Source organism: Borostomias antarcticus (assembly GCF_949987555.1).
Source record: "Borostomias antarcticus genome assembly, chromosome: 3".
Taxonomy (NCBI): Eukaryota; Metazoa; Chordata; class Actinopteri; order Stomiiformes; family Stomiidae; genus Borostomias; species Borostomias antarcticus.
Window position 1 is genome coordinate 11,438,229 of NC_140236.1, and position 23,433 is coordinate 11,461,661.

General features: G+C 48.7%; 1 protein-coding gene across 1 annotated transcript; it reads left to right on the top strand.

Annotated features, from left to right (window-relative positions):
• Window positions 1–4,590: 4,590 nt before the first annotated feature.
• On the top strand, window positions 4,591–22,287 carry cttnbp2nlb (CTTNBP2 N-terminal like b; the record flags this gene model as incomplete). Its single annotated transcript, XM_084436309.1, has 4 exons — window positions 4,591–4,692; window positions 16,670–16,957; window positions 19,480–19,587; window positions 20,986–22,287. 4 exons carry the CDS (start codon window positions 4,591–4,593, stop codon window positions 22,285–22,287), a joined length of 1,800 nt encoding a protein of 599 aa, XP_084292435.1.
• Between the last annotated feature and the right edge of the window lie 1,146 nt (window positions 22,288–23,433).

The following is a 23,433-nucleotide window of genomic DNA, read 5'->3' on the forward strand; positions in this document are numbered from 1 at the left end:
ATGGATATAGTATAATATATAGTATAATATAGGCATGGATAATAATAATAATAAAATTATTGCCAGTTATTGATCCAAACATAATTAAATTATTTTTTAATTGATTTCTTGAATTTTAATAAATTGTGGGGGGAAAGCTGTTTCAGAAGGACAGATATTAAATATATCTGAATGTTATTATAACAACATCTGGATAGGGATAGAGCCCTGCTGAGCATGGTAATGAGAGGAGAGAACGGTATTATGGCGACACAGCATGTCATGTTGCCAAAGACCACTAGAGGGGGCTGAGAGCTCAGACATCTGTCTTCAGTAAAGCTCATGTAATGAGAACGAGATCATCTTTAGATCCCTAGATTTTACAAGACATTGTTGCTACACATCATAAAAGGAAAATATAGTTATCGGAAAAGGCCTGATTTTGGTTTAAAAAAAGGGACGGCTGCAAAGAATAGTTTGATTTATGACAAAAGTGCAACTTAGTCATAACAGATGAATGCCCATAGAAACAGACACAGTGAATCTGGACGTCCTAAACAAAGGGGGTTACCCCGCCCACCCGGCCTGCTCCGTCATTAACCATCAACCATTGGTCCGATCTTTGAAATACGCCCCATGATAGGCTGGCGAGGCTCCGCCAGGACAGCCAGAGGAACGCTGCTCTGGGTCCCAGAGTCTGGGTAGATCACTGGATTCTCTCTGTCCTGATTCCTGGGTCGATCACTCGGATTCTCTCTGTCCTGGTGTCTGGCGAACTGTGGTGGATTTTGGACGTCGGAGAGTTGATGCGGCCGGGAAGGAACGCATGAAGGTCTGTGCGCATTTGGTGCTGATGAAAGCTCATAAATAGCTCTGTTTATTATCAGTGTAGGCTATTAATGCATGCTTTTGTCCAGGACGGGACCGCCCGGTCTGTCTCTGATGCCAATTAATTATCAAAAGCCTGTGTGCAACTTTGTTACAGGAAGCCAGAATTATTTAGCTTACATGGACAGCGTGGGTATCCTAGCCTAGTGAGAATATCGGGTTAGCCTAGTGAAAATCATATTGGTTGGTTCATGAATATTGATGGAATCTCTATAAGCTATTATTTCCCCATGCATTGTTTTGTCAAGGAAGCTGAATGATCGATGCGTTCTGCAGTTGTTGAATGGGTCGTGGTTCTGGTAACACTGCTCTGGCTGAAGTAACCAGCGGTAGGCTACTCTGGTCCAGACCAGACAATCAGCCCAGGACGGCAGGTGTCTCAACTGACTCGTGGGTCCAGCTGGTCGATTCACGGCACCAGATCTGCTACTAAGAATCACAATCAGTATATTACCATGTGACAAGGAGATGGAGCTGATCAACAAGACATGTTTATCGACACTGTTCTGAGGGCAGTTCTGGTATCAGCCTTGTCAGTCCCATTTCCAAACAAACCTATATAGGCTTGGATCTCAGGATACTGGCAGGGTTGTAGGCCTGCATAGAAGGGTAACACAAAACCAGAGATAAATGTGATGTCTGAAGACGCCTTTCTTCACTTCAGTTCCACTCAAGTCTCCTTCTCACTGAGGGTGAGTTAGGGCTAGGTTGGACCAGGCCTGAGGTGGCAGACACAGCAACATTGTGGATACTTTGGTCATACACACACATACAGTACACTGTATGTGTGTACTGTATGTGTATTTGTCTGTCCAGAGGATGTGAGGCATTTCCAGACTCCGCCTGCGGAAGTCTCTCTGGCCACACACACACACACACACACACACACACACACACACACACACACACACACACACACACACAGATGCACTGCAACCATGGGTGAGGTAGAGTTGTTTTGAAGCAGGGTTGTGTTTATGTGTGTGTGGGGGGGGGGGGGGGGGGGTTCTGACTGATCAAATATGGTAGCATGCAAACATACAGATCAGTCTGAAATATATGTTACTGAATAATTCAGTTTAGGAGTAGATGGCAGCTGTGTGTGTGTGTGTGTGTGTGTGTGTGTGTGTGTGTAGGGTTACATAGAGCCACATGTTGAGGGAGAACACATGGATCACAGTGGGGCTGAGGTTGATTACCATGTGGGATGGTTCCCATGGAGAGGGTATCCTAGGAATGTGGGATGGATACGCTTGGCTTTTCCATGGAAGCGGGGTCGGGTCGGGTTGGGTCGGCGTGGGTAGGGTCGGGTTTCTCATCTGAGGGATTTCAACTCACTGTAAATGATCCTCAATCAGCCTGAAGTTAGATGTTTCATCTACTTATTACAGGACCATAACTAAACATTTAAAGCACAAAATACAATAATAAAAACAATAGATCCCAACAACGAAGATTTTTAGGTAGTTCAAGTGAACATCACAGAGAACGAGAGAGAAGAGGATACAGGAGAGGAGGTAGGAGAGGAGAGAGAAGAGGAGACAGGAAATGAGCTAGAAGACAGCAGGAGAGGAGAGTCGACAAGAGAGGAGCTTGAAGACAGCAGGAGAGGAGAGTCTAGGCTGTGGTCAGTGGAGATAAGGGAAGTCAGATCAGTGCCATGGACACAGCAAACATTCCACCAGGCTGTCAGACTAGTACATCAAGACCAGAGACAATACTCCTCTGTGGTCAGCTATTCAGAGCAGGAAGTATTGTGTTTCAATACATATGATACAGTAGCATAAATATGCCAAAATGAAGGATAGTCCATGGCCCTCCTCTACTTTGTGATGTTCTTGTTTTGCATCATGGCTCTGCCTCGTCAACGACACTGCATACAACTAACCCTCTCACCTCAAAGACTGTTACAACTCACTCCCTTACCGCAGAGACTGTTACAACTAACCCTCTCACACCAGAGACTGTTACAACTAACCATCTCACACCAGAGACTTACAACTAACCATTTAACACCAGAGACTGTTACAACTAACCATTTCATATCAGAGACTGTTACAACTCAATTTCTCACCCCAGAGATTGTTACAACTAGCCCTCTAGCATCAGAGACTGTTATAACACACCCTCTCACCTCAGAGACGGTTATAGCTAACCCTCTCACACCAGAGACTGTTACTACTAGCCATCTCACATCAGAGACTGTTATAACTCACTGTCTCGCCTCAGAGACTGTTATAACTCATGCTCTTACATCAGAGACTGGTTACAACTCACCCTCTCACATCAGACAGCGGGGAAGGAGAGAGAGATAAAGAGCGAGAGGTTGTCTAACGGTGTTACTGTAGCCAGTTTATTGGTCTGTGTTTCATCATAGCCAGCAGGACACATCACTGTGAACCAGATTATTCACTACTGTGTAGAAAAGGGCGTGGGACTGCAGTCAGAGAGAGACAGAGGCAGAGAGAGAGAGACACAAACAAACACACACAGAATACATACAGCATACAAATACATTTGTAAATATTACACTTACCTGTGTACCTTGTGAATACACAATTCACCTATTCGTATGTACATTTATATTTAAAATTTTTGTGATGTTTGCTCTGGCAATGTAAATGTATGTTTCCCATGCCAATAAAGCCCTTTGAATTGAAATTGAATTGAGAGAGAGAGAGAGAGAGAGAGAGAGAGAGAGAGAGAGAGAGAGAGAAGGAGAGAGAGACAGAGAGAGAGACCTAAACCAACTTCATCACACTTCAGCCTCTGGAGGCTGCCTCCTAGTCCTCCTGAAGGAAGCTACAGTGTGTGTGTGTGTGTGTGTGTGTGTGTGTGTGTGTGTGCGCGTGTGTGCGCGCACCTGTGTGTGTATGTGTTCCTGCATGTGATTTAAGATGCAGATATGCTAATGACTTCTTGTTTACAACTCAGTACAACCAGGCCACAGAGACACTGGCCATTGCTCAACACTGGCCCACACTGGCCTCTGCTCAATACTGCTCAACACTGGCCTCTGCTCAACACCGCTCAACACTAGCCTTTACTCAACACTGTTCAACAGTGCTCAACACTGGCCTCTGCTCAACACTGCTGAACACTGACCCACAGCTTCATGCACAGCTCCATTCAACCTGGACTGAGATAGAGTCTCTTTGTTGCTAAGAGAGGAGATGTCTGATTTAATTTCAGCCAGAGCTTTCTTCTGTGGCTGAAGAAGAGCAACATTTTAGTTGGTTGAGAGATTGCCTATCTACAAGGACCGACATCTTTTCTTTCCTTGTATTATACAACACTGATGTCTTGGAGTGTGGACACAATTTCATCTCCTGTTTGAGAGATATAGTAGCTGTGAGGCCAGGCTCATATGGTTGATGTGGGTTTAGACTAGGGGTATAGGGGTAAGGTTATACATAACTAGGGGAATACATACAGTACTAATGTTAATAGATGGGTTTAGACTAGGGGTATACTGTATACTAGTGTCAATAAATGTGTGTGAAAGCACAGTATTGGCTTTCCCACTTTACTTGAGCTCCGCCATCACGCTACCAGACAAAGAAGTGTTAGAGCGTGGTCTAGAAACTCACACAATCACTTGTTTCACCCTCTTATCCCCAACGACAATAATCTCTCTCTCTCTCTGTGTTCCTGCATGTGTTTGTGTGTGTGTGTACATGTGTGTGTGTGTGCATGTGTGTGTGTGTGTGTGTGTAGGGGGAGATGATGAACGTGGAGACTCTGAGCAGACCAGAACTCCTGACTCTCCTCAGTATCCTGGAGGGAGAGCTGGAGGCCCAGGATGTGGTCATACACACTCTCAGGGTGAGTACTGCACACTACACACTACACCCTACAAACTACGCCCTACACAGTACACCCCACACCCTACACACTGTGTCCGAACATTAGAACTGTGTCTGAACATGTGAACTTTGTGCAGAAGTACAGATTGAGGCTTACCCTCATGTTTGAGGTGAATAGCAGCCTTTTTACAGCTTTTTGAGGTGGTGTTTTTATGTTTTAGTCCTTACACTTTAATCAGTACAGCAGCTTGTTATGATTGTGGTTAGGGTTGTTATGGCTAGAGTCAGGGCTGTTATGGTTGTGATTAGAGTTGTTGGGGTTGTTATGGATATGGTTGTGGTTAGAGTTGTTATACCCTTGTTTTATGTTAGTTATCATTTCATTAAATCAGCCCACCTATTCAATCATGACTCAACTTCCTCTTTCTCTATCTCTCCCTATCTCTATTTCTCTCTCTCTCTCTCTCTCTCTCTCTCTCTCTCTCTCTCTCTCTCTCATACACACACACACAGACACACACACACACACACACACACACACATTCCTGACAAATACATTCCATGGTTGGCTTGAGCTGTGTAATGATGACCTGTGACCTGAGACAGACATGGTGATGATGGAGGAGACTAACGCAGCCTGTTTGGTCCCAGTTTGTCCCTGTTTGGTCCCTTATCAGTGTAAGCTCATAGCTGTGTCATAATGAAGTATTGATGTATCTTGTGTGTGTGTGTGTGTGTGTATGTGTGTGTGTGGGCGTGTGTGCGTGTGTATACAGTACGCCCCAAAAAAGTCAGATTTATTTGTCACATACTACATCACACAGGTAGTGAACGAGTAGAATATATGAATATATCAATATATATATAATAAGTTCAGTCGTGCTGAGTGTAGCTGCTGAGTTTAGTTCAGAATTCAACAGGCAGTCTCTTCATTCAGGATCCTGATGGTCTGAGGGAAGAAGCTCCTTCTGAGCCTCTGTGTTGGTGTTGAGTATGCGGTACCTCCTTCCTGGCCTGAGCAGAGAGAAGATGCTGTAGTCTGGGTGGCTGGGGTCCTTCAGGATCCTCCAGGTCCTACAACTCCATGTGTAGATGTTCTGGCAGAGTCAGAGTGATGTGAGACCAAGATGCCCGGAGGGGGAATCAGTCCTATAATGCCAGGCTGAGACCAATCTAATATGGCTGCCCTCCAGATCTCAGAGTAACTCATATCTCCTCTCTGTAACCATGGTAACCCTGACCCTCTCACTGTCTCTCTGCTTCTCTGTCTTCATCCATACAACTTCTTCCTGTCCTGGTCCACAGAGAGAGGTCATTACTGTTTTTTGGCGTTTACACACACACACACACACACACACACACACACACACACACACACACACACACACACACAGACACACACACACACTTGGGCAGTCTCTTTTAAATCAGCTAAGCCCTGTCCCTTCTGCCACACACACACACACACTGACACACACACACATACACTCTCTCTCTGTGGTTGTTCCTGGGGGCAGTGTGGCTCCAAACCCTCACCCCCAAATCACTGACTTCCCGTCCCCCCACTGGGAGTCATCACAACAGGCCTCTCTCTCTCTTTCTCTCTCTCTCTCTCCCCCCCTCTCTCCTTCTCTCTCACTATCTCCCTCTTTTTCCCTCTCTCTCTCTCTCTCTCTCTCTCTCTCTCCCCCCCCCCTCTCTCTCTCTTTCTCTCCCTCTCTCTCTTGGTATGCCACCCACAGCGTGAACAAAAGTGATTTCTCAGCTCTCAGCAAGACTTGTACAGGAAGCTAACTGTAAATGACAGTGTACAACTGACTGGCATGAGGGCACACAAGTCAGACATGTTACGTATCAGTTAAGGTTATGCCTACTGTGCCTGAACAATCCTATGATCCAATGCTATCATATATGATGGGGTGAGAGAGGGAGGAAGAGAGAGAGAGAGAGAAAGAGAGAGACAGGGAGAGAATAAAAAAGAGTCCACTCTTTTCTGACCTCAAAATATTTTCTCTTCCAAGTGCACTTCTAGGGATACCAGTTGGTTGCCAGGGCCAACCCCATTCAGTATCTGTGTTAACCCTTCCCAAACCAGAGATGATTAAGTCTTAACTGAAGAACACGGAGCTAGGCACAACGACATGGTGACTGACAGTGTTTGTGTTACCATGCTGTCCTGGTTGCCTGTGAATGCAGGGTTTACCATGATGTCTTTTTATTTTTGTGCTCTCTTTGTTGTACCTTGTGTTGAGACCAAACATACATTTCAAATTTGGTTTGAGAATAAAATTGTGTTATATCCACCAGTAGCCTATACAGAGCATGTCAGCTATGTTTGTTGTCATCCTCCCTGTTTGGGAGGCAGCTAGCAGGTCAGTAGCAAACATCACCTGAGGCTACGTTCACAATATTACATCCAGAATTACATGTTCAGCTGACACCGTGAGAGCAAGGAGCCAGACTAGGTGCCAAGTCTGTGCCAATTGGCAAACCCTATCCAATACCATGGTTACGGGTTATTGACAGGGTGGAATGGCCAGTCCCCATGGTAACACTGCTGTACCTTTATTGTGTTTCATATGTTGACAGTAGCGTACACTAGATTTAGAGATTCTAGCTTTACTGGGAAAGGACACCAGATTGTGTAGGTCTCTACTGTAGTTCTGATTGTGTTGGTCTCTACTGTAGTTCAGACTCTGTGTCTATTCTGTAGTTCAGGCTGTGTTGGTCTCTACTGTAGTTCTACTGCAGTTCAGACTGTTTGTCTCTACTGTAGTTCAGATTGTCTCTACTGTTGTTCTGACTGTGTTAGTCTCTACTGTAATTCTCCTGTAGTTCAGATTGTGTGTTTCTAGTTCAGACGGTGTGGGTCTCTACTGTAGTTATACTGTAGTTCAGACTGTCTACTGTAGTTCAGTGTCTCTGCTGTAGTTCAGACTTTGTTGGTCTCTACCGTAGCTCAGAGTGTGTGGGTCTCTACTGTAGTTATACTGTAGTTAAGACTGTTTCTACTGTAGTTCAAATTGTCTCTACTGTAGTTCAGAGTGTGTGGGTCTCTACTGTAGTTCAGATTGTCTCTACTGTAATTCAGACTGTGTTGGTCTCTAGTGTAGCTCAGACTGTGTTGGTCTCTACTGTTCAGACTGTGTTGGTCTCTACTCATTCTACTGTAATTCAGATTGTGTTGGTCTTTACTGTAGTTCGGACTGTGTCTCTACTGTAGATCTACTGTAGTTCAGATTTTATGTGATTCTACTGTAGTTCTGCTGCAGTTCAGATTGTGCGTCTCTACTGTGGCTCAGACTGTGTGGGTCTCTACTGTAATCCACGCATTGTTGTGTAAAACTAGAGTTTTGTTTAGCTCTCATCTGATGTCTTTCATGGCGGGTCTGTAGACAGAGAGACGCGGCCGCTCTGTTCAGGGTTAGGTTCAGATGAGATGACACACCGCGCCGCCCCCACATCCTGGTTCTGTTGAACAAAGAGGGAACACCTAATGTCCCGGCTCACGCAGAACCACTCAGGAAGACTCGCCGTACAGCTGTACCCCAGAACACGTCTTCTGTCTTCTAGGTGGCCTTTCAGCTGCCTGGAGGCCGGGGACAAAAGATCTTGACCTGAGTTTGGCTAAGATGACATCAAATTATGTCATTCTAAAGCGCGCGTGCATGCACACGCACACACACACACACACACGCATACACACACACACACACAATAAAGCCATGTATTCAGAGTGGCAGCAGTGGGGCAGGTATTTGGGTCAGGCTTGCTGCATGTTCTACCATGTACGTATAGCTCTTATGTGGGGCTGTCCCCAGATCAGCTGAATCCTGTGCTGTCCTCTACCATGTATATAGCTCTTCCACATGATGCTGCTTCCAGATCAGCTGTATCCTGTGCTGTGTTTTACCTCATGTGTGCTCTAACAGGGAGGGCACTTTAGTTTAGTTTATTCGACAATAAATAAAAAAATAAAACCACAAATGATTTACATCAAGCGTTTAAAAAGAAATTACCAAGGATAACAAAAAAATCTCAGACTTGTGTTGTCCTTGGCAATGTCTTTGTGTTCTGTATTCTAACAGGGAGGGTGTTGGTTCTGTGTTCTAACAGGGAGGGTACAGTGTTTGTTCTGTGCTGATAAATGATAGGCAAGGTCATTGACGAGGCCATTGATAAAATCAAGCGGTAGGCTATGTTTTGCGTAGCAATCACTCGCAGCAAGTGCCTTTTTCGTATCCTATTGCAATAAGGCACTCATCAGTTCGACTCCAACACTTCCACACCCCTACCAGCAAAAACGAGTGCTCTGGAGAACTGTTTTAATAACTGCACCATGGCTGGAAATATTCAAATAAACGCGAACCACCCAAATTATGCCTTATGGCTTATGTGAACAAGGCCAACCCAAATAGGCGAGATAGCCTATGTTGCAGAACTATAGCCTATCACGGAAGATTTTGTAAATACTAAAATGATAAGAATGATCAGTAAATAAATGACAATGATACTACTGAGTGTATATGTAGTAACCGTTGTAGAAAAGCAATTGACCACTCGAGGCAGTGGGTTACAGGGGATTTTACCACAGCTACGGGGGTTTACCACAGCTAACAACGCCCCGTAGCTGTGGTAAAATCCCCTGTAACCCACTGCCTCTCGTGGTCAATTGCTTAAACATCCAAAACACCAGCCAGGCTGAAATGAGCCCAATAACTGCCCTCTCAGACTACATACTGTAGGAGGGAGTGTGTGTGTGTGTGCGTGCATATGTGTGGTGTGTGTGCGAGATAGAGAGTGTGTGTGTGTGTGTGTGTGTGTGTGTGTGTGTGTGGTAGCAACATTCCAGGCTAGTTAAATATTACTGTAGGTGTGCCAGTGGAAGCCTGCTCACCTGGGAGCGCATTGGGTTTAGTGTGTGTGGGTTGTATTCTCTCTCTAGCTGAGGTGGTGTGTGTCTGTGTGTGTGTGTGTGTGTGTGTGTGTGTGTGTGTGTGTGTGTGTGTGTGTGTGTGTGTGTTTCGCTCACTGCTGGTTTACTGACTCATGAACCCTAAACAATGAATAATTACTCCTGAGAATTCTAGGTAAATTCCCCACACACACACACGCACACACATGCACACACACACACACACACACACACACACACACACACACACACACACACACACACACACACACACACACACACAACCAACCCCAGCAGAGCCTGTAACTGAATCTCCCTCAGCAGGACTTGTATTATGACTGAGAGATCCGATTCCATTCCTCCACAGAGCTCTACCTTCACTCCTGGAGCTCAGTCAGAATGATAGTTAACCACAGTTAAACCGTCTGGACACACTCTGAACACATTCTGAACACTCTGAACACACACTGGACACTTTGAACACTCTGAACACACGCCAAACACACTGAACACACTGGATATTCTGAGCACATTCTGAACACACTCTGAACACATGTTTACCCACCACTTTTCCAGTGCTTCTGGCCTCAGGGTTTGGGCCTGGGCTCATTCACTGCCAGTAGGACCATGATAGACAGAGACACAGTCCTGCTAACCCCCTAACCCTCCACAAACAGCCACCCTCCTTCCCTCCCCCTAACTCCCTCCCTCCTTCCCTCCCTCCCCATCTCCCTCCCTCCCCTCTCCTCCTGTCCCCAACCCTGTCCCCAGGGAGCAGATGGACTTTTCCACCCCGGCCATGCCAGCAGCCCAGCCGGCCGTTAGCCGGTTAGCTAACCCTGCAGGCTCGGAGAGATGCTGGGAGATGATGCTAATTTGAGGGTATTTCCCCAGCTCTTTCTGATTGAAGAGTGTGTGTGGGTGCATGTGTGTGTGTGTGTGTGTGTGTGTGTGTGTGTGTGTGTGTGTGTGTGTGTGTGTGTGGGTGTGTGTGTGTGTGTACGTGTGTGACCTCACTGTCAGGCATGGTAGGCATGCAGACTCTCAGAGAGAGAAGGAGGGAGCTGGCATGGAATGAGTAGAATTCTGGGAGGATGACAAAGAAATTACCTAGATTCACGCTCTGGGAGGGGGCAGGGCTCAGACGGTGATGTCATCAGAGGGTGACAGAGCGGTATCTTAGAAAGCTGAGATAAGCTTGTGTAATGTGTGGAGCCAGTTGCACAGCAGTGACCGAGTGGGACTCAACCCTGTAGCCTACTGGGACAGACGACTCAACCCTGTAGCCTACTGTGACCAGCGCTGTAGCCTACTGGGACAGACAACTCAACACTGTAGTCTACTGGGACAGATGACTCAACCCTGTAGCCTACTGGGATGGATGACTCAACCCTGTAGCCTACTGGGATGGATGACTCAACCCTGTAGCCTGCTGGGACAGACAACTCAACCCTGTAGACTGCTGGGACGGACGACTCAACCCTGTAGCCTACTGGGATAGATGACTCAACTCTCTAGCCTACTGGGACTGATGACTCAACCCAGTAGCCTACTGGGACAGATGGGGACTAAAGCCAGTCAACTGGTGCTGTTCTGCTCATCTCCCTGTACGCGGGTTAATAAGTGATTCTGTCTGCTTGGCAGTTACTGTATACCAAGAGGAATTTTCACTCCTGCTTCCTGGTCCATTAAGGTTGTTTGAGCCCATGTCAGGGGTGAATGGATTAAAACTGTTTATTATTTGCATTTAGCACCTATGAAATGCTAGCGTCATTCTCTAAAATAAGCCTGTGTAAATGAACCAGCCTGTGTAAGAGCATGGAATCTTCTGGAAGGACGACTGTTTCTGTCCTCTGCATGTCTGTTATTGTGTTTGGGACTCCTGAATGAGACAGGCTCTCGTATCTGCTAAGCTGGGCCCCCAGGCTTCTGTCCCAGTGTGTGTTCCTCTCACCAGCAGATTAGTTCAGCAGGGATGCCCACTTTACTCAGAACCCCCTGCAAAGCCACGGGACTGGACACTCCCTGCTGGGGTCACATAATGGAGACGTTACCACGGAGACCATAGTTACTGAGCCGTTTACACATAGGCATGCACAAAGACACACACACACACACACACACAAACAATGCGCAGGTGTGACTGAATCCTCTGTAGACTCTTAGCGTGCAACGGGAGCCTGAAGCGACCATACCCATCCGTAATGGCCTCACCCCGCCAGGAGCCTGTAGCGGCCATACCCAGCCATAGTGGCCTCCCCGCCAGCTTCCGCATTCAGGCAGAGGAAACCTGACCCTCCGGCCTCCAGTCCCCAGGAACGTCCTCCATCCCCCAGGAACTCCCTCCATCCCCCAGGAACTCCCTCCATCCCCCAGGAACTCCCTCTATCCCCCAGGAACTCCCTCTATCCCCCAGGAACTCCCTCCATCCCCCAGGAACTCCCTCCATCCCCCAGGAACTCCCTCCATCCCCCAGGAACTCCCTCTATCCCCCAGGAACTCCCTCCACCCCCCAGGAACTCCCTCCATCCCCCAGGAACTCCCTCCAGTCTCCAGGAATGCCCTCCAGTCTCCAGGAACTCCCACAGCTATGCCCTCCAAGAACTCCCTCTTGCCTCCAGGAACTCCCTTCAGCTCCCAGAAATGCCTTCCAAGAACTCCCTCCAGCCTCCGGGAACTCCCTCCAGCCCCGAGTAGCTGACTTGCCGAAGTTGAAACTGGTCCGGTGTAGCTGGTCAGGTGTAGCTGGTTTACCGAGGATGTTTCTTTACCAGGTGAAATTGGTCAGGTTTTCACTTGCTGGGGAACCCTGGGTACTGTAGTTCACTAAATGAGCTGCAGGGAAACCCTGGGTACTGTAGTTCACTCACTGATCTCTGAACCCTGAGTACTGTAGTTCACTCACTGAACTCTGAACCCTTGGTACTGTAGTTCACTCACTAAGCTCTGAACCCTGGGTACTGTAGTTCACTCACCGAGCTCTGGACAGCAGGGAAGAAGACCAAACCGCTGTAGATTAAAGTCATTCAGCTTTTATCCAGAGAGACTTACAGAAGTAATTATGGTTAAGGGCCTTGCTGAAGGGCACATCGGCACATTTTTCATTTCCTCAGCTTGGGTATTTGAACTACATTAGATTACATTTATAGTTCAGTTCTCATGTCTTCTTCTTCTTTTTTCCCTCCACTATTTTGCTTGCATGTCTTCTCCTACCATTGTTATGCTAATGACACCTAGCTGGTGTTGTTATTTCTCCCCTCTGACACGCAAGTGGAGGCACGTACTGTTGTATGCTTGGCTGACATCTTGTTGGAGTGGATGGTGACACACCACCTCAAGCTCAACCTGGACAAGACTGAGCTGCTGTTCCTCCCGGGGAAGGGCTGCCCGCACCGGGACCTGGCCATCACCATTGAAGACACCGGGTGGTTGGTGGAGGATGGTGACACCAACTCGGACTACAAGGAATCTGGATGTGACCCTGGATGACCAACTGTCGTTCTCTGCATTGGTTACACGCTCCTCGTTGCATTGGTTACAGGCTCCTGCAGATTCCTGCTCTGAAACATCAGGATAATTCGCCCTTTCATCACTGACAAAATGGCACAGGTGCTCATCCAGGCTCTTGTCAACTCTCGCGAGGACTACTGCACTCCACCCTTGCTCCCAGTGTTGGCCATCAGAACACCGTAGCTTGTCCAGAAAGCTGGCTTGGTGTTCAACCACCTCAAGTTCGCCCATACAACTTCCTTTCTCAATTCTCTACACTGGCTCCCTCTAGCCTACAGGGCAAAGAAAGGAACAGCTCTCTCCTACCTCCAGGCCCTGGTCAAGTCCCACACCCCCGCCCCATCACTCACCTCCACTGCCTCGGGGTGACTGGTTTCCCTGTTTCACCGAAGCCCCTGCAATCGATCAACCCAGTCACAGCTCTTTTCTGTCCTGGCCCGACATTGGTGGAACAACCTCCCCACTGACATTAGGACAGCAGAGTCACTGCCCATCTTTTGCCACAGGCTCAAAACTCACCTCTTCAAGAACTACCACCCTGACTCTTCCTCCTAGCACTTATTGTATTTGTACTTAGCTGCTCTTCTACTTTAGCACTTGGTTAGGCTCATAGATGCATGTTTAGAAAGAGATGCACTTTTGAGTTTTGGTGATGGTGAGTACACTTGACTACCTATGTTAAATGCACATATTATAAGTCACTTTGGATGAAAGCATCTGCTAAATGACTGTAATTTAAACAGTCATATCAACAAGGTTGCTGAACAGTGAGGTTATTTATAAATGGAAATGGGGCCTGGGCCCAGACCCTTGGCTCTGAGAAGAGATGTCTATATTGAGGAGATGTGCAGCGGTCTGACCAGGTAGTGGTAGAAAATTATGGAAAAGGTGAGAGATGAATTGCTTGAATGTTCAGTATGTTCACATAAAGCGACATGTTCTGAACAATATAAAAATCTTTTTTGACAAATTATTTTTTATTTATTTGTGTTTGACGCTCAGAACTACAAAAAGGCCATGTCACGTCAACCACCCTCCTAGTATAAAAATCTTCTCGTAAATATAGCTGTATTTGTTAGATGTACTTCAATGGCCATTTTTAAACAAAAAACAACAGAGATTACATTATTATATCCCATGTCAACCACACTGTAACAGAGCTGGAAGACAACTGAGCTGGAGTCAGTATTCATTTAACCCAGACAGAACTGGAAGACAACTAAGCTGGAGTCAGTGTTCATCAGACAGAGCTGGAAGACACTGAGGACATTTAACCCAGAGCTGGAAGACACTGAGCCGAAGTGAGGACATTTAACCCAGAGCTGGAAGACACTGAGCCGGAGTGAGGACATTTAACCCAGAGCTGGAAGACAAATGGGGATTCTGGTTTCATGAAGGAGGAGCTGCTCATACTGGTCTGTTATTATGATGGGGATTGACAGGGAGGGTCAATGGGGAACCACACACACACACACACACACACACACACACACACACACAGACACACACAGTGACAGGTCTGACCCAGCCTGGCTCGTTATGGCCTGGTAAAACATGACTCAGGAAACTGACACTGTTTCCTCCTTTACAAGACTAAAGTAGCCTTACAATGGGTTTCTCACACACACACACACACACACACACACATGCACACACACAAAGGCATGGATATATACACACAAGAGCTAAGCACACAACACACACACTCAGTAACACATACATACACACTCAAGGTCACTTCTGCGCACGCACGCACACACACACACACACACACACACACACACACACACACACACACACACACACACACACACACACACACACTCAACATGAGAGGGGCCTGAGGATTGAGACAGTGTCTTTGTCCTGTAATCTCATGAATGAGAGGCTCTGTAAGAGTAGGGGCCTCAGACACGACTTCTCTTGTGGTGCCCTCAGGGTGTGTGTGTGTGTGTGTGTGTGTGAGTGCGCGGGCGCACATGCATGTGTGTAATAATGTGATGTTCTCTTAGGAATGGTGATGCAACAGGGGAGGAATGCACTGCTATGCGGCCTGGTGTTGGGTTAGGGTTAGGGTTAGGCCTGGTGTTGGGTTAGGGTTAGGCCTGGTATTGGGTTAGAATTAGGGTTAGGGTTGAGTAATGTCGCATAGCCAGACATCTCACACTGTGCTGGAGACTGGCTGGGTTCATTACCATTCGGGGATGGGGGGGGGGGGTATTTCTTTAAACCAATCATAGCCGTCTTGGATGGAGTGATTGCTAGGTTCTTGTTGTTTCACGTAGTCTGGATTGAATCTGATTGGCCGGGAAAATCTTCCATCGCCACTGATTGGGCCATAATAAAGTAATGACAAAGCGCTTATCCCCAAAACCTCCCCCCGGTGAGTCAGACTAGGGTTAGACTAGACAGATGAGATGGTAAAGGGAGGTGTCTCCAGGCTCTGATCAGCTGATCCCACATTCCCAGAGATGTGTGAGAACCCAGTGGTCAGGTGACAAACAATAACATCTATCAGTGTTGAGGTAAACAAGCCTTAGGAATAGTACATCCATAATCCACAAACTAAGATAGTAATTTTAACTGTATGTGTGTGTGTAAGACTAACCTCAGCCTGTCTCTCACCCCTGTCTGTCCCCTGGGTGGGGTTGACATCTGCCCCAGGTGGCAGGGGGGGGCAGACCTGTTTCAGTTCTTTGTGTTTGTATTGGGGGAGACCATCTGCTAGTGCTCACAACCTAGGAACACACACTCTCTCTCTCTCTGTCACACTCACACCCTTCAGTCCAGTATAGCCAGTACATCTCAGTAGCGTGATGTATGCATTCACAACTGAATGAGTTAGTGGTTTAAAAAGCACAGCACTGTGTGTGTGTGTGTGTGTGAGAGAGAGAGAGAGAGAGAGAGAGAGAGAGAGAGAGAGAGAGAGAGAGAGAGAGAGAGAGAGAGAGAGTGTGTGTGTGTGTGTGTGTGTGTGTGCGTGCGTGCGTGAGTGTGCGTGTGTGTGTGTGTGTGAGAGTGTGGGGGTTAAATCACTGTGGTGTTATGTATTGTTCTTGGTACAGTACTGTATGTCATGGGGCCCATGTTATCTCCTCTCCACACCGTTTCCTGTTCAGCAGTGTACAAAAAAAACCTCCCTTTTGTAACACACACACCTGGAGATTATATAGCTGACTCATATTTTTCACATTTATCCACTATTTCAGACAGCCACAGCCCACTAGAATCCTCACCTAGTGGGCTCACCATATGAACTAGACCTGACTAGACTAGAACTGCTTTGCACAGTGAGACTAGACTAGATTAGGGTTAGGGCTAGGATTAGTGAGACTAGCTCTGGCTAGATTTAGCGGTAGGGTTAGTGAGACAAGTGCTGGACTAGGGTTAGGGTTAGTGCTGGACTAGGGTTAGGGTTAGTTCTGGACTAGCCTGATCCTCTAGGACCTCATGGGCAATCTGCAAAAGGTAATGGTAAAAACTTGTCTAAGAGTGCTAATCTGTGTGTATGTGTGTGTGTGTGTGTGTGTGTGTGTGTCTGTACACGTGTGTGTGCGTGTGTGTGTTTCAGGCGCAGTGCAGGGACTCGTTCGTCCAGGAGCGATACGGCCTGTACGACCTCAGCGACCCCTTCCTGGCCCTGCAGAGAGACAGCCAGACCCTGGAGGACTGGACGGCCGACGAGCGCTCACACACGCGCTCCTCCCGCTCACACACACACACACCCCCAGGGAGGGCAGCGGGGCCTAACCCTAACCCCAGCCCGCTGGCCGTGCTCAAGCTGGTCATGGCCCACTGTCGGAGGATGCAGGAGAGGATGATGGGACAGCTGGCCGCTGCAGAGAGCCGACACAGGAGGGTGAGGGACACTGGCGTACCGGAGGCCCCCGCAGCCCCCGCGGAGCTTAGGAGGCCCCACTAGATTTTTTTTCCTTTACATTTTGTAGCCTCTTAGATTTCCAAAATCGTAACGGGATGCAGAGGGCGGGCCCCCTTCCCTTATATGTTGCAAGGCACCCCGTCAAGTGTATCATTCTAATCATTATTTGCTCACCTGTGATAGGGCTAGCTGACTGATCATAAATGCTCATTGGCAGACTGGGCAGCGTTCAAAACAAAGCGGGAAGCATTGCTAATTTAAAGTTCAGCAGCCTACATAAATTGTGTTGCCGGTAAAAACTAAAAATGAAGCGCAAATACCCAACCGGTGCTCAGAAAAACAACGAGAGCGAAAGCCAAACAGGAGAGGGCAAAGCTACCAAATATAAAATCATTGTTCCAACAGGCAGCAAAGGTAGACTCTACCGGTCCGGCCACCGCTAGCATCCCCCTGGTCAGACTTCAGGTAGGCAGCGGACAGACAACCCAGCCAGGCCCCCAGCCCCGTTACAGCCGAGCCAGCTACTGTAGCTCCCCACCGGGCCCGGTCACCACTAGCAACCCCCTGGTCAGCTCCGAGTCTAGGCAGACAGACAGCACAGCCCCGGTACAGCCGAGCCAGCTAGACATGCCTCATGCTTCGAGACACATGGAATAATAGAAAATATTATTATCCATAGAGTATCAGCACTGCTCGAGAATGAGTGATCACAGTAGGCTATAATCAGTAGGGTAAGAGTAGGCTATGGATTACATTGGAATTATTGTTTGTTCTTACAGTGGCTAGTGCATGGCCCAAGTTTTGCGTGCAACAGACACGGATCTGTCTGAGTCCGCTAGTGCTTTAGCAGTCCAGTATAAAGACGACTTGTCAGCCGAGTTTTCTTTCCAGATCCTGTCCCACCGTAATGCTCCAAGGCCTATTATAAAGGAAATTGAGCGTGGAACAATCAAATACCTTGCACAAACCCTGCTCATTCAAAATCAGTCCATTTTGCCAAGTATCCCCTATGTTGCCACATCACTGAAATTGTTTTTAACAATAGCCTACCTGTGAATTTTGCCAGTGCCGAGAGATCTTTCTCAAAACTTAAATTAATAAAGACATATTTGAGGAGCATGTCGCAAGAGATACTGTCTGGGTTATCCTTAGTATTGAGAGCCGACGCACGTACAGTCTAGATCTAATGAGTGTTATAGCCTACAGGACTTTGCGCAGAAGAATGCCAGGAGACACTCGTATAAAATAATAAGCTTACTACAACATATGTAGAAAGCAGCTCTTGACTGCAGCCTTTGTAGCCTACAGGATATGTTTTGTTTTTTTGTAGACTTTTCTTTGATACAGACGACTTTTCTTGGATACAGAATATGTTGTGTGAACCGTTCCGTTGTGTGAACTCAAATGATAGGCTATAACGAATGTTCTACAATACCTTCCTATTATAATAGTGTAATACAGAGCCACTTGTTTGTATTTGTCAGTGATGCTTGCAACAAAAAACATTTTTGAAAGCATTAAGTGGCCGTGATGTCTATCCCATGTCACTCTGTGGGAGGGGCCCCATTGCCAGACCTGCGGGGGAGCCTTGAAAAATTGCGCAACACCACTGGTGAGGGACACACACACACAGATACTGATGTCCCAACTAGCATGTGCTGTGAGAAAATGATGGACTGAAAAACACAAACACTCCAGCCCCGCCCACCCCTTCCTCCTCCCCCCCCAGACAGGGTGTGGAGGGACAATGCGCCCCCCAGACAGGGTGCCATCCCTGTCTTTGTTCCATGCTGGGACACATAATAGCCCTGCTGTCTCAGCCTCCAGCCTGCAGCATCCTGGGTAGGGCAGGCCTGAGAGAGAGCAGGGATATGGCCTCACGGTGTCTTTCTATAGCATGGTACCATAGCATAGCATAGCATGGTACTGGGTCAACTTGACTCAACTTTGATTTGACTTTACTTGCTTTACTTTTTTCACTGTGCTTTCCACCGCAAAATAGTATCCCCCTAAATCGGTTCTTTATGGGGGAAACCCTTGTGAACACGGGGAGAACATGCAAATTTCACACAGAAAGGACCGGAGACCTTCTTGCTGTGAGGCGACAGTATTAGGTACTGCGCCGCCTAACCGCACGTGAGCAATTTAGGGGTTCAGTGTCTTGCTCAAGGACACTTCGGCATAACGCCAGGAGCTGGGATCAAACCGGGGAGCTTGCGATCCCCAGCCGGCTGCTCTACCTCCTGAGCTACGTGCCGGAGATGGTCTGGGTTAAAGCCAGTTCTAGGAGATAGCCTGGGTTAAGGCCAGGTTTAGGAGATTACCTGGTGCTGGCCTTGGCTGGAAGGGCCAGGTAGTTTTTATACATTCTAGGAATTTACAAAACGAAATGCGATGAGTGTATATGTGTATGACAAGTAGTAGACTTACTTACTTGTGCATGTAAACAATGGCCCACATTATGCTGTGTATGTGTGTTTGTGTGCGTGTGTGTATTTCAGGTGATTGCAGAGCTGGAAGAGGAGAGACAACGACATGCACAGGATGCGGCGCAGGGTGATGATGTCACCTTCATGTTGGAGAAAGAGCGAGAGAAACTACTACAGCAGGTGTGTGTGTGTGTGTGTGTGTGAGAGAGAGAGAGAGAGAGAGAGAGAGATAATGAGGAGGGTGTACAGATAAAGTGAGACAGCTAAATTGTGCTTGAGTGTGTGGTTCTCTCTGTGTGCTCGTTTGAGTGTTGAGCAAACATTCACACTAAACAGACCCACAGTTCCCATTCGTCCTCTTTTCCTTCCCCCGTCTCCCCCTCCTGTCCTCCTGCCCCACCCCCCTCTGGTTTAGACCGCGTGACTGAGTGAACCAGTGTGACTGAGTGAACCAGTGTGGTTTAGATTGTGTGACTGAGTGAACTTCAGACTGTGTGAACCTGTGGTTTAGACTGTGTGACTGAGTGAACCAGTGTGGTTTAGATTGTGTGACTGAGTGAACCATTGTCGCTGGAGCACTATTGTGTAACTCGGTAGGGTGGAGTAAGGCTAGGCTGACATATATACACTCTCACACACACAGGGCTGTAACATAGGAAACGGGGGGGAGAGGCTATTGTTCAAGCTGACCGGCAGCCCGGGGCTTAATGTGCACAGGAAAGCCTGAGATAATGACTGTCCCTGACCAACGAAGGTCTACACACACACACACACACACACGCATATACACACACACACACACACACACATGCACACGCATATACACACACACACACGCATACATATATACACACACACGCACACACGCGCGCACACACACACACACACATATACACTCACACTGGGGCCTTACATAAGCGTCGTGTGTGTGTGTCTCCCTGCCTTCCTGAGGTCATTGTTCTGGGATGTTTCATCTCCTGGTCTCTGGGAGCCTCAGACTGCTAATGGAATAGACAGGAAAACACCACCAGACAGCACAGTTTACTCAAACTGATGATCTTCTAGAGCAGATCAATATGATCATCATTCTGTAACAGTATTCTTAGAGTGTAACGGAAGACTTCTAAAATCCTCTAATTTGACAAATTTTACTCCAGAAAAATTGGGCCCCGAGTGCAGCAACATCTCAGAGTGTGGCTCTATTGCCCCCCTGTGTTCGGAGGTAGAAACTACCACAACACAATACAGGGTTTTTTAGCAGCTGGAGCAAGTGGAGTTGATGCAAAACCGTGATCTATTGTAATTTACTGTCTCCGTGTGTAGAACCACTAAACTGTGTAACATTCCACCGTGTTGTACTCGCTCTCCCTCTCTCCCTCTAACATTTTAACCTGGTTGAAGCACTCTGTGAGTCCTCTTTGTGAGAAGTGCAATACAAATTAAATTTACTTACTTACTCTCTCCCCCTCCCTCTCTCTCCCACATCACTCCCTCTCTCCCCCTCCCTTCTCCTCCTCTCCCTTTCCTCCACCCCCCCCCCTCTCTCTCTCTCCATCTCTCCCCCCCCCCCCCCCCCAGCTGGAGGAGGAGCGTGCCTTGGTGCGGCGGCTGGAGGAGGAGCAGCGGCGGTGTGCGGGCCAGGCGGAGGAGGCCCTGTCAGGGCAGCGCCAGCTGTCCCAGCAGCTCCAGAGGGCCACCGCCCAGGCCCAGGAGGAGGCCGGCCACGCCTCCCAGCTCCGCCAGAGGCTCCGCGAGGAGAGTAGTGCTGCAGAGGACCTGCGCGGGGCGCTGGAGGGGGAGAGGGGCCGGGCGGCGACGCTGGAGGCCCGGGCGGCAAGGCAGCTGGCCGAGCTGGAGGCGGAGCACGAGCGGACGAGAGCGAGGCTCCAGAGGGAGGAGGAGAGGAGCGGGGTGCTGGAGAGAGAGGTGGAGGAGCTGAGGAGGAGGCTGGAGGGGGGAGGAGGAGGAGGGGACGGGGGGAAGGAGGTGAAACAGCTGCCCCTCAAGGCGGCGACGGCGGCGTCCGCCTCAAATCAGACGGAGCCCGACGGGAAGGGGAACACCACCCCAAAGGCCGCTCCGGTGTCAAAGGTCAATGGCCACCACGCCCCCAGAGAGGCCGACTCCTCTCAGGAGAACGGGGGCGGGGCCGGCCTGCGCTCACCTCTCCCCCCTCCTCCTCCTCCCCCCCAGGCTCCGTCCCACCCCCCTCCTCACCCCAGCCTGTCCCCGTCCAGCACGGCCTCGTCCTCCCTCTCGTCCTCCCCTGTCTCCTCCCCCGTCCTCGCCAAGCGCCCGGCCGGCCCCGCCTTCCACCAGTCCTCCTACCCGGCCGGCGCCAACCAGCGCTTCCATGCCGCGCGCCACAAGTTCCAGAGTCAGGCGGAGCTGGAGCAGCTGGGGGGCGGGGCCTCGGGTGCAGCGGCGGCAGCGCCCCTCTCCCCCCATGACCTCTCCCCCACCGCCACACCCGTTCCGCCTACGCCCGAGAACAGCGCCGCCAAGCAGCTGGCCCGCAACACCGTCACCCAGGTGCTGTCCCGCTTCACCAGCCAGCAGGCTGGGGCCAGGCCGCCCCCGCCCAACAGCTCCCCGTTCGGGACGGACTACCGCAGCCTGGCGGCCTCCCCTCCGGCCTCCGGTGGGGGAAAGTCCTCTCCTGGCCCCCTCTCTCCAGGCGTGCGCTCCCCCGTCATCTCCAGGAGCCACCCTCCTCCACCCATCCCCCTCAAGAAACCACCCGCGAGTCCGTCCCCGGGCTCCCCGGGCCCCTCAGCCCGGGCCGGCCTCTTCCCAGAGCTGGCGGGGGGCTGTGGGCTCAGCAGCAACGCACAGGAGGGAGCCCAGGAGCCAGACCTGCTTCTGTCCTCCAGTAGCTAATGGCTAGTAGGGCTAACAGCTGATAGGGGCTAATGGCTATCTCTCTGGTTTTAATGGCTAGTAGGGGCTAACATCTAATAAGGGCTAATGGCTAACTCTGTTTTTAATGGCTAGTACTCGGGGTTAACGGCTAGTAGGGCTAACAGCTAACTCATTGGTTTTAATAGCTTGCACTAGGGCTAAATCATTGGTTTTAATTGCTTGTACTAGGGCTAAATCATTGGTTTTAATTGCTTGTACTAGGGCTAAATCATTGGTTTAGCTCAGCTGGTAAGGTTAGCAGCTAAAGGCCAATTCTGGTTTTAAGGACTAGTGCTAGGGGGCTATCTGCTAGTAGGGTTAACAGCTACAGGCTAACTCATTGGTTTTAATGTATTCCTTTCGGTTGATGCTAGAATGGATAATCCGAGGGGAGGGGACTCCGCTACACATCAACCAATCACAGCACTAGGCAGCTACTGGGTCAGACGTGGACACAGGGTCAGGCTGATTTATGAAATTGCACCCAGAAGTGGAGCTGCTTGGACGGCGCTGAGTGGGCTCACTCCACATAAAACCCCTGCTCGGGCATGCTCGTCTGGAGGCTCGCGGGCGAGCAGGGGAATTGCTCAATGCTCGCTGCCCGCGTGCCTTCTGGCTGCCAAATGATTCCGACATTTCATGACGTGTAGTGAAGTTCCCGCCCCTCCTCCCTCCGGACGATCCATTCTAGGATCAGCCATTCCTTTCCTCCTTTGAAATAACATCTTAGTGTTCCGTACTCGAAAGGGTGCATTTTGACAGCACTAATTAGAAACAATAGCACTAATTTGAAACGAGACTGTTGAAACCTGTTTACAAGGACCCTCACACGACCCCTAGGCTACCTCTGCCACTAGTCAACAATCTGAAACACTGGAGGACTGAAATGAGAAAAAAAATCTATTATATCCTAGGTTCTCTTATTTTATGTTTTTACAGGGGTCATATTTATCCTTTTTATCTAATAGATTTTTTTTAAAGATCTTTGAATATTTTGTATTTTCCATAGCTTTCCACAAAAGTGAACCATATTTATGTTGTAGCCTAGTTATACTCAAGGGACATGGACTAGTTTATAATAAAGAAATCTAAACTAGGGAAGAAAATAAGCGATCATGCTTCAAA